The 16,742-nt window shown below is 42.6% G+C and overlaps 2 protein-coding genes across 2 annotated transcripts in view; one reads left to right on the top strand and one right to left on the bottom strand.

Annotated features, from left to right (window-relative positions):
* Positions 1 to 13,188, top strand: part of PHF11 (PHD finger protein 11) — a 25,256-nt gene extending 12,068 nt beyond the window's left edge. Inside the window, exons 4-7 of the mRNA XM_021709541.1 lie at positions 4,428 to 4,474; positions 6,293 to 6,409; positions 9,245 to 9,316; positions 12,303 to 13,188. Coding sequence (XP_021565216.1) covers positions 4,428 to 4,474; positions 6,293 to 6,409; positions 9,245 to 9,316; positions 12,303 to 12,460 — 394 coding nt within the window. The 3' untranslated portion in view covers positions 12,461 to 13,188. The remainder of the gene's footprint in view (positions 1 to 4,427; positions 4,475 to 6,292; positions 6,410 to 9,244; positions 9,317 to 12,302) is intronic.
* Positions 5,893 to 16,742, bottom strand: part of RCBTB1 (RCC1 and BTB domain containing protein 1) — a 40,972-nt gene continuing 30,122 nt past the window's right edge. Inside the window, exon 11 of the mRNA XM_008052033.2 lies at positions 5,893 to 5,966. The gene's annotated coding sequence lies outside the window, so the exon portion shown is untranslated. The remainder of the gene's footprint in view (positions 5,967 to 16,742) is intronic.

Here is a 16,742-nt window from a genome sequence, read left to right as displayed (position 1 = left end):
GTGCCACTGCACTCCAGTCTGGGCGACAGAGTGAGACTCCAATTCAAGAAAAAAAAAAAGAAAAGAAAAGAATGCAAGGAATTGGTTTATGTTTTTTTGCTTTTTAATGTCCCTGCATCCTTTCTTTCCTGACAGAAAGCACTGGCTTGTCATAGTGGTAGGGATGGCTCCAAAGGGTAAGAGACAGTAACCAGTTCCAACCTGTTCTTTTCTGCAAACAGGAAAAGGTCTTCGCTTTTTTTTTTCTGGAGTCAGAGTCTCTGTCACCCAGGCTGTAGTGCAGTGGCACACTGCTCATGGCCACCGCAGCCTGTACCTGCTGGGGTCAGGCATACCTTCCGCCTCATCCTTCCAAGTAACTGGAACTACAGATGTGTGCCACCACACCTGGCTAATCTTTTTTTTATTTACTGTAGAGATGAGGTCTCATCAAGTTGCTCAAGCTGGTCTCGAACCCATGGGCTCAGGCAATCCTCTTTGCCTCCCAAAGTGCTGGGATTACAGGCGTGGGCCACTGCGCCCATCCGGTCCTCAGTTCTATATCCACAGGTTCATCAACTTCTCCCTCCATCTTGTGTGCAGAATAAATGTAAATTCCTACCATCAGACCAATAAATAACTGCTTGTCACCACCACCATCTTCCCTACAAGTAGCTACTAAATATGATAAAGAAACTGCAGCAAATACAATAAATCATCATTAAGGCCTTAAATAAACTCATTCTGTTTGCTTTGGGTTTTAATTTTTTCTCAGTTTCTTTCAATAATTCTTTCGTGTTAATTTGGACCTTGTAAGGAAGATTTCAAATCCAATAAAAGTATATTTGTTTATCCAGGGAGAACTTGGTTTTTCTCCTAACAAAAGATTTCAGTTAAGTTAAATAATTGTACAATTTAGGCCGAGCGTGGTGGCTCATGTTGAGAAAATTGCCTTAGCCCATGGGTCCGAGACTAGCCTGGGCAACTTGGCGAGACTTCATCTCTACAATAAATCAAAAAATTAGCCAGGCATGGTAACATGTGCTTGTAGTTCCAGCTACTTGGAAGGCTGAGGTGGAAGGATCACCTGAGCCCAGCAGGTCAAGATTGTGGTGGTCGTGAGCATGTCACTGCACTCCAGCCTGGGTGACAGAGTGAGACTCCAATGCCAAAAAAAAAAAAAAACTCTACAATTTAATCATAAAAAATCAGTAAAGCATTTGTGTTTGGGTCCTGTGGGTGTCGGTAGCCCGTGCCACGGGAAGTAAGGCAAAGAACTGCAAAAACCAAGTAACAGTTTTATTCACATCCAAAAGGGACAGGAACCGCGCTAAGAGTTAGTGTGGTAGTGGGTCTGAGTGCAGGGTCTGTTTAAAGCTAGGGCTTTTATGGGGAAATAGGGGATGGGTAAAAGTTTCCTTGCAGCTGCATTGTTAGGCACTGAAGACATCAATCTAGTGCCTTCAGGTTGTCAGGGCAACATACATTTTGTTACTCCAGGTGGTGGTCTGGTGGGTAGGCAGGGAAGACTGATCACAATAGTTAGGTCAGCTTACTTTCTCATGCCTAGAAAACAAATGTTCAGAATAGGGAGGTATAATCAACACAAAGAAATAGCTAGGGGCTTATAAGCAATTATCAGTTTTTACTTCCGGACAACAGGTTCTGTGAGCTAATAGGAAAAATCTAAAAACAAGCTGCTGTTTTAAGCAGGAATAAACTGAGCTAACTTGCAATGGCTGCTTTCTATTAACTAAAACTACCCCATCTTAACTTTAAAGCAAGCATCGCCATATTAACTCTTTATTTTATTTTATTTTTTTATTATAAAGATGTGGGGTACAATTCAGGGTTAGGTATACAAACATCGATTATGCAGGTACCCGCCATATTAACTCTTAACCTTTTCAAGTTGTTAACTGAATTGATTCAGATCGTGTTCAATTGCATAACAGATGCAGTCTAAGATATGTCACACAAAAGGTGAAGGAATAAACCATCTTAGAAACAATGTTGACCCTCTTAAAGTTGTGACATGGACTACAAAAGAAAATGACGGTCTGAAGTTGAAGAGCCAGGCTGACATTTCTCACTTCTTTGGGGCATGTGCATAGGTTCTGCTTGAATTTTTAAATTTCAGTGAAACATATTTTTTGAATTATGATATTCTGAATAACATTAGTATTAGGAGAGCATTATTTTTAAAAAATTATTTTTGTAAGATTTGTTACATTCTTTAAATGATTTTTTAAAATCCCATTCAGAGGCTTAATTTTTTTCCCTGGTACACAAAACCACCAATTTTACCTTAGTGTTCCAGGCATGGCTTGTTTATTGATTGATTGATTGAGACAGGGTCTCTGTCACCCAGGCTGATCACAGCATACCATAGCCTCCAACTCCTGGACTCGAGTGATCCTCGTCTCAGACTCCCAAGAGATTACAAGCACGCGCCACTACACCTGGCCAATTTTTTTTTTCAGTTGGAGTCTCACTCTGTCACCCAGGCTGGAGTGCAGTGGCATGCTCATGGCCACCACAGCCTCAACCTGCTGGGCTTAGGCAAGCCTTCCACCTCAGCCTTCCAAGTAGCTGGAACCAATGCCCAGCTAATTCTTTTATTGTAGAGATGCAGTCTCACCACGTCACCCAGGCTGGTCTCGAACCCCTGAGCTCAGGCAGTCCTCTCGCCTCCACCTCCCAAAGTGCTGGGATTACAGGCATCATGCCCAGCTCCCGCCAATCATTTAAAATCTGATTTTGAGCAAGTTCCATGGGTATTTTGTTGCTTGAGACATTAGAAAGGAAATATATAAATATGTTAATTTTGTACTGCACTTTTTATATTTGATTTGCTAAGAAACTCACAGGTTGTTATGTTCTCAGAGTTACATTTTTATTATTTGTTAGGGCACACTCTCAGCGGGGCCTCCAGAATATGAGGTCAGGCCTGCCGGGGATATGGGTGTCTGGTGTGCAATCTGGTGCCCCAAGAAAAAGGCAAAGAATTGCACAGAAGTTACACTGGAAAATATAGTTTATTTAGAAAGTAAGTTAGAGGGAGAGAGAGGAGATGCACCTCCCCAAAGTAGGGGAGGGTGCCAAAGCTTAAGCAAGGCTATGGCCATGGTACTTTCATGGTTGAGTCCTTTTAATCCTTTCCGTAGATGGGGGAAGGTCATTAAGTTGATTGGGTGGTGGTCTGCTCCACATCATCACGAAGAGGCAGGTAAGTGCAGGTACAGACTTCAGGTGATGGACAGCAGGCAAATGGGTGAGTTAGTCACGTGATTGCTGCCATGGTGATAGGCTAGATGGGAGGAGACAAGGAGAAGGGTTTTTTCTGCAAAAGGCCTGTCAGACATTCCAATCCACAAGCTCTTTAGCAAAAAGGTGATCTTATTCTCATTTCTATGGCTTTAGCCAGCTAAGGAGTGATCTTTGACTTTCTGCCTTTGACAAGGAACCTGAAAGTTCCTTAGAGATTATGCTAAACCATGAACTGAAATGTTGGGCTGTCCTTGTCTTGCATCTGATGGAGATTTGCTGAGGGGATGGGGTAGGCTGCCAGCTTGGCCTACAGTAAAAGGTCTAAACGCTTCCTGAAATCTGCCTATCGAGGACTGGGGGGTGGATGGTGGACATGGCAGTTCATCCTAATATTTTCTAGACTGTTTGGTATATTTGAAAAAGTTTAACTTGGCAAACACAAGTGCTTGGAGACATCAGAATCCACAGGGGGAGGAGATTCACTTTGATTGGGTGTTGCTGAGAAGCCTGCGTGGAGGAGGCGGGAACTGGAGTAAGGTGTGAAGAAGCTGTACATTCCCCCAGGGTAGAGCACTGCATCCTGGCAGTCAGCACCTAGCAGAAAGGAGGGCAGAGGTAGCTGGAGTTGAGAAGAAAGACCGGAAAGAAAATGAGGCTGTGCAGCCCCTTCAAATCCACTCACTTCATTTCTTCATCATAGCCTCCAATGCTACTTTTTTCTCTTAGAGGTGCTTTGTAGGTCACATCTAAGATCTGAGGGAGATACATGCTGACTTTGAAAACTACTTCTTCCCCAAGTTAATGCATGTGATTTTGTGCTATTTATTGTTGAACAAAGGCAGAATTTTGTGTAGTCAGACAGATCTTTAGGTACCCTTATAGAGTAAAATCCCACTGACTACCGTATATGAACTAGTATTGCTCAGTACATTTAATCAGCGTTATGTCCTGCAGAAAACATAATGCTCTCCTGAGGCTCAGAGGGCACAAAAGACACTTGAAGACACTCTGTCTGCACCTTATGTGGGTCCACTCATCTTACAAGGGTTTAGACAGCATTAAAAAAACACTTGATGTGACACCCTTGTGAAAAAAACCTTTTAATCACAAGAAAATAGATATAATTGAAAATGATGAATAAAAATATTTTATAATTCTTTGAAATTACTTATTTTCAGGCTGCTTTGCCAAAAACATGCTTCATCACCAAACAACACTCCAAATGGTAAGTTTCTAAAATTTAGTACTGTGTTAAAGAAAGGTAAACATTTAGGTAAGAAAGAGAATAGTCAGATTTACTAGTCTCATCGAAATAAAATAAAAATTTTTGAACTAAAATGTTACATACCTGTAAAATGGCCAACTTCCGTTTGCACTATGTTTGTCACTGGCTGTCTCTGTGAACAAGACCTCTCCAGGCTTTTCTCTGGCATCTTTATCCTCACTAAACTCACAGAACCAAACTAAGACACAGTAAAAAGTTGTGACTTTTGTGACTGCTTCTCTTCTACAGGGATATTAAAACTTTCAGTAGATAAGATTCTTGAAATGCTGCACATTCCCTGAATGAAAATGTCCTAAGACTGCACAGTTAGCATTTCAGTTTTAATTCAGGCAGCCTGGAGCCTGGCTAGCTGGAGTTACGGGCTACACTCATTCTTGCATGGCCTTGGTGCACTGCTAGAACATTAGTGTCTTAGCAGCGCCACATCTGAAATGTTCACTGTGACCTAGAGTCAGGGCCTCTTTGGAAAAAACTAGTTCAGCATGGTGCCCACTGGTAAACAACACTCTCTAAACAGTTTCTCTGCCCTCATTTTTCAGTCAGTACCCTTTTAACTCATCAGGAAATACTATAAAAAGTCTTGCTTTGGCTGAGCGCGGTGGCTCATGCCTAATAATCCCAGCACTTTAGGAGGCCAAGGTGAGAGGACTGCCTGAGCTCACGGGTTTGAGGCCAGCCGGGGCAACTTGGCAAGACCTCGTCTCTACAATAAATAAAAAAATTAGCCAGGCGTGGTGGCACACACAGCTACTTGGAAGGCTGAGGCAGAGGGATCACCTGACCCCAGCAGGTCGAGGCTGCGGTGGCTGTGAGCGCGCCACTGCACTCCAGCCTGGGCGACAGAGTGAGACGCCGACTCAAAAAAAGTATCGCTTTAAATCTTTGTCTACTGACAGGGAAAGATGACAATAATGCCTTAATTTTTAAAAGAAGATTATAACACTGTAAATTCATCCTCTTTTCAGAGGAAATGGTCATTTCTTTTGAATTTTTCCAAAAATTTTCTCTTCGGAATGAAGAGAGGCACTTTAAAAAAAATTTTTTATTTTAAATATGTGGGGTACAATTCAGGGTTAGGTATACATTATGCAGGTACCCTTGTTGATGAGGCGTGCCCCCCCCCACACGCCCTGCAGTTTCCCACGACTGCCAACCCCTTTCTTCTAGTATTATGATAGTTGTTCAAGATCTGCTGATAAGTGAAAACATGTCATACTTGGTTCTTTGTTTCTGCGAGAGATCACTCAGTATCATAGCCTCTGAGTCCATCCAAGTTGCTGCGAAGTTCATAATGAGAGACACTTAATAAAGCAGCAGCCAGGCTTGCCTGGGCTCAGAATCCTGTGATGTGCCACCCCTCACACTGGACCCCAGTAACGGCAACTTTCTGTTCTTGAAGGAAATAGACCATTCCATTAACAACACATAGTGACTGCAACAGAAAAAATAACAGGGGTTATCATCTCAGAGATTTGAAGGTAAATTGTAAAAAATCCTCTTAATTCAGAGTTATTGTAAGCTAAGTTTTTTTCACTTTCTGTGACATTTCATTAATTGTTTCAGCTGGCAGAAAATGCAGTATGACGAAATGACAATTGCTAGAAAAGGTGAAAGTGCTATATGCATTATTTTACTAGTTATGTTCATCTACCACTAAGCAAGTTCTGAAAAAGCATGAAGTGATCTATGATGAGGTGCCCTAAGTCAGACCAATTCCTTCTAAAATGTTTGTCTTATTCTTATACGCAATTGTGAAAGTTCCTTTTCTTAAGAAATGCAAGGAAGCAGGACTGCTCGATTACTTATTTGAAGAAATACTGGACAAAGTTCATTGCATTCAGGAAACACTCATGTGTGAGACTACTTCAGAATCAGGTACTGAAACAGCCTTATTTCTATGTTTAGACTTCTCACAGACAGTGAAGTAAATCAAAACCGTGAAGGAAAAAAAAGGACCCATTTTCTATCCATGGTGTTTCTTTTCCTTCTTTACCTCATTCCTTAATAAAAATGATTGTACCAAATTTATCATCTTTTATAAATCAACAAGATGTGGGCAATTCACAAACTCAGTCAGTCAAAAGTACCCTGATGCCCTGAGAATTGTGACACATTTTCCAGCAGTGTGTAACACACTGGCCACTAAGGGAATGGGCCTGTTCTGAGCTAGATTTGGTCACACATGTGCCGCTGCTGCCCTGAACTGTTGCTAAGATCCAAGAATGGGCCAGACACAGTGCAGCCTATAATCCCAGAATTTTGGCAGCCCAGGGATTCGAGCAACTTAGTGAGACCTCATCTCTACAATAAATCACAAAAACTAACCAGACACGGTGGTATGTGTCTGTAGTTCTAGCTACTTGGAAGTCTGGGTGGAAGGATCGCCTAAGCCCAGCAGGTCGAGGCTGCTGTGGCCATGAGTGTGCCGCTACGCTCCAGTTTGGGCAACAACAGTGAGACTCCAACTCAAAAAAAAAAAAACCTGGGAACGGTGTTACATTACAGTTTTGATCTGGCTCCAGCTCTTTGTCTTAAGAAACCAAGTGTCAGCTGGGTTTGGTGGCTCAGCCTGTAATCCTGCGCTTTGGGAGGCTGAGGTGAGTGGGTTCGAGACCCGCCTGGGCAACTTGGCGAGACCTCATCTCTACAATAAATCAAAAAATTAGCCGGGCATGGTAGCACACGCCTGTAATTCTGGCTACCTGTAAGGCTGAGGTGGAAGGATCGCTGGAGCCCAGCAGGTCGAGGCTGCAGTGGCCAGACTCCAGTCTGGGCAGAGTGAGACTCCAACCCCCCCCAAAAAAGAAATGTTTTGATTGAAGTTTGGTTTAGTTAAATAAGAACTCTGTTAAGGAAGTTCCTTTGTTTTTGTTTTTGTTTTTTTGAGTGGGGTCACAATCTTGCCCAGGTTGGAGCACAGTGACACAATCACAACTCACTACAGCCTCAACCTCCTGGGTTTAGGCAGTCCTCCCACCTCAGCCTCGTGTGTTGCTTGGACTACAGGCACGTGCCATCACACCCAGCTAATTTTTTTTTTATTTTTTTGTAGAGATCAGGTCTTACTATGTTGCCCAGGCTGGTCTCAAACTCCTCGGCTTAAGCAACCCTTCCACCTCAGCCTCTCAAAGTGCTGGGATTGTAGACAGGAGCCACAATGCCCAGCCTAAAAAACCTATTCCTTTTTTTTTTAATTGGAGTCTCACTCTGTGGCCCAGACTGGAGTGCAGTGGCCGCTCCCGGCCACCACAGCCTCGCCTGCTGGGCTTCAGCGATCCTTCCGCCTCAGCCTTCCGAGTAGCCGGAATTACAGGCATGCGCTACCACACCCGGCTGATTTTTTTTTATTTATTGTAGAGATGAGGTCTCGCTGCCCCTATTTCTTAAAGAGCTCTTTGAGAAGCTGAAGTTCCATTTGTATGTACACGTATACAGCTACTTAGCCTTCTTTTTTTTTTGAGTTGGAGTCTCACTCTGTCACCCAGAATGGAGTGCAGTGGCTGCTCCCGGCCACCGCAGCCTCGACCTGCTGGGCTCCGGCGATCCTTCCGCCTCAGCCTTCCAGTAGCTGGAACTACGGGCGTGCACTACCACACCCAGCTAGTTTGTGATTTATTGTGGAGATGAGGGCTCACCAAGTTGCCCAGGCGGGTCTCGAACCCGCGGGCTCAGGCAATTCACTCATCTCAGCCTTCCAAAGCGTGGAATTACAGGCTGAGCCACTGAGCCCAACTCATACTTAACCTTCTTAAAACTTGAGGCCCGAGCTCAAGTTATAAGCAGCTTATTTTCCTTGTAAAATAACTATACTTAAGTTTTTTTTGTTTTGTTTTGTTTTGAGTTGGAGTCTCACTCTGTCGCCCAGACTGGAATACAGTGGCCGCTCCCGGCCACCGCAGCCGTGACCTGCTGGGCTCCGGCGATCCTTCCACCTCAGCTTTCCAAGTAGCTGGAACTACAGGCACGCGCTACCACGCCCGGCTAATTTTTTTAAATTTTATTGTAGGGATGAGGTCTCGCCAAGTTGCCCAGGTGGGTCTTGAACCCGTGGGCTCAGGCAGTCCATTCACCTCAGCCTCCCAAAGGTGTGAGATTACAGGCTGAGCCACTGAGCCCGGCTTATACTTAAGTTTTTAAGCTCAAACTGGAGCTTAAAAATTTAAGTATAGTTATTTCACAAAGAAACGCTCGATAGGCAATAATGTAAACTATATGCTTATTTGAAAAAGATTACAGGGCAAAGCTGAAAAGTGAAAATAGCAAGCATTTCCAAAAGCTCATCATTCTATGTATTCATTTATTTCCTAGACCAAGCACTTTCCAAGCTAGAGTGTGCCTGAGAATCACTCAGAGGGCTTGCAGAAACACGGAGAGCTTGGTCTCCCCAGAGGCTCTGATTCACCAGAAAGGCCGAGGACTAGCATTCTAATAGTTCCCTGTGCTGCTGCTGCTACTGTATTCTAATATTATTCTCTTTACTCTCCCTATTTTGGGTTATTTTCTGAGTAGTTTCTGCCTATAAAGACTATTTAAATTAAAATTTTGGAACTAGGGCAACCCCCTGGGATCCCCTCCCAATAAATAAATAAAGACAGAGTTTTTCTGTCTTCTCAATTTAAAAAAAAAAAATTGTGGAACTAGGGTCCTATCCTAGGAAAAAATTTTAAAAATTAAATTAAATTAATACTGAAAATGTTTTTCTCCCTGCAGTCTATGAAGAAATTGGGACTTTACTTTTTGACTGTAGATTGTTTGAAGACACATTTGTCAACTTTCAAGCAGGTATGAGTTATATAACTGAGCAGCGTAGTTTAGAAATATTTATCGTAGGTATTAAAATAATAATACTATGCAGATGACAAAAATCCTACTTTAGAAGAATATTCATTGTTTTATTAAATGAAAAAACCCATTACAAAAATAGTATGACACCCCCCCGCACAAACACAAGAAAAAAATACACAGAAAACTGTACCCAGTGGAGGCAGTAGCTATTTGTAGGTGGTTGGATGATAGTGATTTCTTTTGTTTGTTTGTATGTTGGTTTGTTTTTGAGTTTGAAGTCTCACTCCATCACTCTAGTTGGATGCAGTGGCATGCACGCTCAAGGCCGCCCCATCACCAACTGGCTGGGCTCAGGCAGTCCTTTCCCCTCAGCCTTCCAAGTAGCCAGAACTACAGGAACATGCTACCTTGCCCAGCTAATTTTTTGATTTATTGTAGAGATGAGATCTTTCCAAGTTGTCCAGGGTGGTCTCAAACCTGTGGGCTCAGGCAGTCCCCTCATCTCGGCCTCCCAAACTGCTGGGGTTACAGGCTTGAGCCACTGTGCCCATCCTCTCTTGTCTGTTCTTATAGTGCTACATTTTCCAAATTTTCTATGTATATACGAATACTTTTATAATCAGAAAAAAAACCAAAAAAGTGATTCCCAAATCAGAGAGTATTTTGGCACATAAGTGGCACAGGCAGGAAGCTGGTGAGGCTTCCTGCAGCCTCTGTTCTCAGGGGCGAGGCTGTGAGAAACCACCCACAGCCTGCCTCCATTGCACTTGGGAAGAGATGTAAAAATGTCCAGGCTCCCACCACAAGCCTTCACATCTCATCTAATCCCTTACGCAGGGAAGGAGGGTTGTCATTGATTCCAAAGTTCATCAGGGAAAAAAAAGCAGCAAGAAGAGAGAAGAAATTTTTGTAGAAGAAATTCTGGTGAGGGTTGCATGGAAGGAGACTTAGCCTTTCCAGAAAATAGCAACCATTTATCGAGCAAGACCTCCTTTCAGCACTGGCAAAGAGGCCTTCAAGACCACCTAGAGTTCTACCTACTTCTGAGTCTGGTCTGACCTTTCTGTGAAAGTTACCATGTGGCAGGGCAGGCTGTAAAGATTACCCAGAACTGAGTGTGGACAGTTCCCCAGAGGCTGCACAACACAGACCCTGCACTCTCCTTTTCCAAAGGGGAAATTGTCTATCCAACAAATGGCCTTAGGACAATAGGTTTCCCTGTGGAGAACATCCATTCGCATCCCTGCCTCCTCACATACAACCTTCCTCCTTTTATCTTTCTATACTATACACTTGTTTGAGTTTTGAATTATATTTATAATCAGAAAAAAGGTATTTTTAAAAATCTACCAAAAACGGTGTCTCTTTAGAGTCTTGAGAAAGTAACTGTTAATAGGAGTATCTCTATATTTTTTAAAAGCAGCCCTTAAAATCTTTCTAAAAAGCCTTATTTTGTAGGCAACTTTCATCTGTGTTGTGACATTTGGGACATGTCACATATCACTACCTGGATGGCTTAGGTGGGAGCACATATATTACAGTGTAGTATTTGGGAGGTGTCAGTACTTGGAAATACAAGAGGACCAGCTTAAAAGGCTTACGTTGGTTTTGTTTGTTTTTGAGTAGGAGTCTCACTCTGTTGCCCAGACTGAAGTGCAGTGGCACGCTCATAGCCACTGCAGCCTCAACTTGCTGGGCTCAGGCTATCCTTCCACCTCAGCCTTCCAAGTAGCTAGAACCATAGGTGTGCGCCACCATGCCCAGCCCATTTTTTGATTTATTGTAGAGATGAGGTCTCACAAAGTTGCCCAGGCTGGTCTTGAACCCCTGAGCTCAGGCAATCCTCTCACCTCCACCTTCCAAAATGCTGGGATTATAAGCATGAACCACTGCGCCTGGCCATGTTGCTTTTTGACAACCCAGTTCACAAAGGCTTGCTTAATTAAGCCTTACTGGCTGGGCACGGTGGCTCAAGCCTATAATCCCAGCACTTTGGAAGGCAGGGAGAGAGGATTGCTTGAGCTCAGGGGTTTGAGACCAGCCTGAGCAACATGGCGAGACCCTGTCTCTACAATAAATAAATTTTAAAAATTAGGCCGGACGCGGTGGCTCAAGCCTGTAATCCTGGCGCTTTGGGAGGTCGAGGTGAGTGAATTGCCTGAGCCTGCAGGTTCGAGACCCGCTTGGGCAACTTGGCGAGACCTCATCTCTACAATAAATAAAAAATTAGCCGGGCATGGTAGCGCATGCCTGTAGTTCCAGCTACTTGGAAGGCTGAGGCAGAAGGATCGCCGGAGCCCAGCAGGTCGAGGCTGTGGTGGCTGGGAGCAGCTACTGCACTCCAGTCTGGATGACAGAGTGAGACTCCAACTCAAAAAACAAACAAACAAAAACCCACAGATACATAATCTTTTCTCCTATTCTGAGGAAATATTATGTATCTGTGTATTTTTAAACTGTTCAATTTTGAAGCTTTAAAAAATTATACTGCTACTGAGTACTATTTATTTATAAAGCTTAAATCAAAAAGCTTCTTCCTAAGTTTCCGATTTCTAAATAAAACTGAAAACTTTTTTGTAACATTATAAATTGGGTGCATTTTTAGGAAAGATCTGCCTTAACCCTTGGTATTCTAGCCACACTATCTCCAATTTATCATCTCTCAACAAATGGATATAGTATAGAATGAAGGCTACACACTGTTTTCCAGTGCTCAAAGGCAAACAAATAGGGCTTGTTCTGCTATAAATGTATACAAGATCTGAAATACTTACTGACCAGCCTTGTGTGTGATACATGTCAGAATTCTCTCCTGAATCAGAAGGCAGCAGCAAAGGCATAAAGAAACCAGTCTAGCTCACAAGACTCGAGATTCTTCTCATTTGAGTAGACTGCACTGGCAAAGGAAAGGGCTAGAACTAGTGTATTATTTCTGTTGAAACTGCTGAATAATCTGAAATCACTTTGTTTCTTCTTTTCATAGCAATAGAGCAAAAAATCCATGAGTCTCAAGAAAGGCAGCAGCAGTTGGACGAACAGATTGAACTTCTTCAAGACTTAAAAAATAACGTGTGCCTTTTTCAAGAAAACAGAGACCCCGAGTTAAGTTCTATCTCAACTTCATGTTCCCTGTCTTCTTAATAGTCACATTTGCTAAGCCAGGAAGCAGGCCCCATGGCAACCCGGCTCCAGCCCAGAGCCCTGGCCATGAAAAGCACACATTTTTGGGACTAGGCCTCTCGTCTGGCCCTGGGGCATGAACTGCAACCCCCAGCAGCTCTTACCTGTTTGCTGACTGACTTCAAGCCCAGCCAGGTATTCACTGCCTCCTTCCGTCATCATCTCACTTCTTTTCCTAGTCTCTCTCCAATAAAAAGCTGCTCAGATCCTGCTTGGGGAAATTGGACCATGCCTCCCATCTCTCCCATCGCTGCACTTAAAATCCTGTGGGTGCCTCTTGCTGATGTATTCGTCTCCCACCCACAGTTGAATCTAATGACACAGCTGGTGCTCCAACCCCCAGGGCCTTTGCACATCCTGTTATGAAGTCTCAACTATCACCTTTGTCTGCTCCTCCTGCCAACCTTATCATTAGTCTCCCGTTTATTCCGACAGTACTTTTCCTTCATATCACTTCTCAATCTAATTGACTGTATCTCACATCACACCATTAGAGTACAAGCTCTCAGCAGCAGAAATTCACTCCTGTGTAGTGCACACTATTCTGTTTTATGCTCACAACCGTGTTTTGCTATCACATTCCTAGCACCTAGCATCCTCAATTTTTGTGGAATGTGTAAAATTTTTTTGACTTCTGAGACTAGTTCCAACCCATAATGGCTCTTAGAGATAATAAATTTTTATTACTACTTTACGTGTACCAAATTTATCTATCTTCATGTTACAGGCAATCCTCCCACCTCAGCCTCCCCAGTAGCTGGGACTACAGACACATGCCACCACCAGCTAAGTTTTTTATTTTTTGTAGAGACAGAGTCTTGCTGTGTTGCCTAGGCTGGTCTTGAACTTTTGGGCTCATGCAGTCCTCTCACTTCGGCCTCCCAGAGTGCTGGGATTACAAGTATGAGCCACTACGCCCAGCCCCATAAAGTCTGCTTTTTAAAAATTCTTTTCCAGCGACAGTCATCACATCAGCATTCATCTTCAAAACGGACATCTAAATTTTAAATTGGATGCTTTGAAAAATAACATCAGTGGTAATAAGCAAGAATGAAAAAAAGTAAGTTACATTTTTCTTAACAATATGCCATTCAGATTTTTATGCCCACACCACCATGTCTGACCCCTGAAAATTTCATATTCACAGTCCCGATTTGTAACCGTGGTTACCTTTTAACTCTGATTTACAATAATACTGTATTTCAGTGGAGCTGAACTGAGTTCTCAGCATGGTGTCTGGCATATAAAAAATAAGTATTTAAAAAGTATTTGTTGAAGAAAGACTACGACACAGATGAAAAAGAACATCCCATTCCTGTCGTGTTGGCGATCCTAGTCCAAGTCATTATTACCTGAAGGGCAAAGTCTAAATCAGTAGTTTTCAGATTTGGCGGCAAATCAGAACCATCTGGGGCACTTTAAAAACTACAGAAGCCATGAATCTATCTCAGATTCCCCTGGTCTAGATGGTTACAGTAGCTTTAGCTTCCTATCTTGACATTACACCTAGAGCAAAGCTTATGTGACTAATTGTTTTGATGTCATGATCTCTGCTAAGAAAAAAATCAGTGTCCCCTCTTTACTTTCAAAGTTAATCTGCCAGTCATGGTGGGTAACTTAGCACAATGAAGTAACAGGTATTTGGGTGTCACAAAGTGAGCAAATATTGGGCAAACTGCTAAAACAGACTTGGGTTCGTGCTTTAGCTATGTCACTATGGAAAACCTTGAATCAAATTATTTAATCTCTCTGAGAATAATTCGGCCTACCTTATGGGACAAAATGTGGACACTAAGTGAGAAAATGTATGTGAAGCCCTGAGCACAGTGCCGGGTGCTGTGGGAAATAAATGCTCTCTCTCACACACACACACTCTGCCAACATTTTCCTGGCTTATTTTCTCCATTCTAACCAAACCAACTTGCTTATGGTAAGTTCCAGAAGGTTCATTAGCCCCCACCTCTAAGCCGTTGCTTGTGCCACTAACCCATTGTTTTGAACAAGACATTTCATGTTCCCCCACCCTGCACAAGCATCTTCAGAACAGCTGCTTGTCACGTTGACCCTATTTGGTTTTCTCTCATGAACTATGATGAAAAGCTGTTTATAAAGACCTTGTTGTGTTCATTTCTAATCCTATCTTCCCTCTCCTAAAAATGTGTATGTTCCTTGAGGATAGAGAGTATGTCTTTTCCTTCATTTGTAAGCATATCCAAAGTATTCAGATACATTTTTCGGCTGTGACAGTTCAATTGCACTAACTTTTACCAGAAATAAAATCCAAGGATTTCCATGATGTGTCTGTATGTAGCTGAGAATTGAGCAGTTGACACGTTCATGGTGTTACCTATTTTTAATTTGGTATCTGATAAGAATCTTACTACTGGTTTTTAAAAGTTATGGTAAAATATACAGAACATAAAATTTACCATCCCGACCATTCTTAAATGTATGGTTCAATGACACTAAATACATTCACCCTGTTGTACAACCATCACCACCACCCACCCATCCACCCATCCATTAAGCAACAGCTCTCAGGCCAGGCACTGTGGCTCAAGCCTGTAATCCCAGCACTTTGGGAGGTTGAGGTGAGAGGGTTATGTGAGTCCAGAGGTTCGAGTCCAGCCTGGGCAACTTGGTGAGACCTCGTCTCTACAATAAATCAAAAAATTAGCTGGGCGTGGTGGCACATGCCTACAGTTTCAGCTTCTTGGAAGGTTGAAAGAGAAGCATCACCTGAGCCCAGCAGGTTGAAGCTGCAGTGGTCATGAGCATGCCACTGTACTCCAGCCTGGGCAACAGAGTGGGACTCCAACTCAAAAAAATAAAATAAATTTTAAAAAATTAAAATAGAAGAACTAGCTCTCCATTCCCCACCCCACCCTCTTCCCTCAGTCCCTGGCAACTACCATTCTGTTCCGTCTCTATGAATTTGACTATTCTAGGTGCCGCATGCAAGTGGAATCACACAGTACTTGTCCTTCAGTGACTGGCCCATTGAGCTAAGCATCACATCCTCAAGGTTTGTCCATGTGCACCATGTGTCAGGACTTCCTTCCTTTTTAAGGCTGTACACTAGTGATTTTTGGAGGGGGAAGAACAACTCCATATGCCTGCTTTAATGGGTTACTTTATTTATTAATATGTCTAAACATTACAGAAATACAGCCATGTACTAGAGTATCAAACATTGTTCTGGTAAGAAGTTATAGAGTACATTTAGGGCTATTTTAAGAAATGTAAATACTTTGGCTTCCATTATTACATCAGATGAAGAAAATCAATCAGAACAGTTTTCATATCCTGCTATGATTAACAACAAAACCAAGTAGAAAAATAAGAGTGTATGTTTTAAAAAAAAGATACTCAAGTACTTTTTGAAGGACTTCCTCTTGTTCTCCTCATGGCCCCACACACACACACACACACACACACACACACACACACTGCTCAATAACTGATATGAGAAGTGGTCCTCCACTGAATGAGCTATCGATGGATATGGAGCTACTACATTAATTTGTGCTTTATTGGAGAAGTTTTTTCAAGTAAGAACAACAGTAAACACACTGAACCCTCCTTTTCTTCCGATCATAAGCCCACAGTACAGTGACTGTTACAAACACCATCCATCATTGCTAATAATCAAATTAATGTGCATTTATCAACTTAGTAAGAAAAATTCTATCACACTGCAGAACTAATTCTAACCTAATAATTCACTGGGCTTCAATCAATTGTGATATGGTCGAAAAGAGGGACTGAGACTACTAGGCTTGTGTCTATTTCATCTATCAATGAATTCCTACCTTGGGGCTTCACTCCCCCTCCCACCCCAATATGTACACGTTGCAAAACATTGCTAAAAATAGCAGCTGCAGCATATCTTCACCCTCCTGTCTATTTGGCTCTGACAATGTACTCAGGCTCCAAGTTCAGAAGAAGGGCCTTCCAAGCAGGAAACAAAATTCACAAAGGGAGCTCACACAGAAGGAAATAAGTTCACAGACCAGAGAGCAAAGCAAAACTCTGTCCTTAAAGCAAGCTCAATGGACACACATGATAAAACTCAAAGCCAAACACACTTACATTCCAAAGACACCTTTCATAACCAGTTCAAAAAACCTTGTCTTTTAATAGAATCTTTCAGGAATACCACAATGGTGACCTTTTTTCCAAGGCTACATTGTGCTAAATATTACACCTAACACAATTAAAAGCAAAAGCCAAAAGTGAAAGG

Source organism: Carlito syrichta, unplaced genomic scaffold, assembly GCF_000164805.1.
Source record: "Carlito syrichta isolate Samal-C Ts95f unplaced genomic scaffold, Tarsius_syrichta-2.0.1 Scaffold254042, whole genome shotgun sequence".
Classification (NCBI taxonomy): domain Eukaryota; kingdom Metazoa; phylum Chordata; class Mammalia; order Primates; family Tarsiidae; genus Carlito; species Carlito syrichta.
Note: the sequence above shows the minus strand (reverse complement) of the source record. Positions and strands in the feature narration are given on the sequence as shown.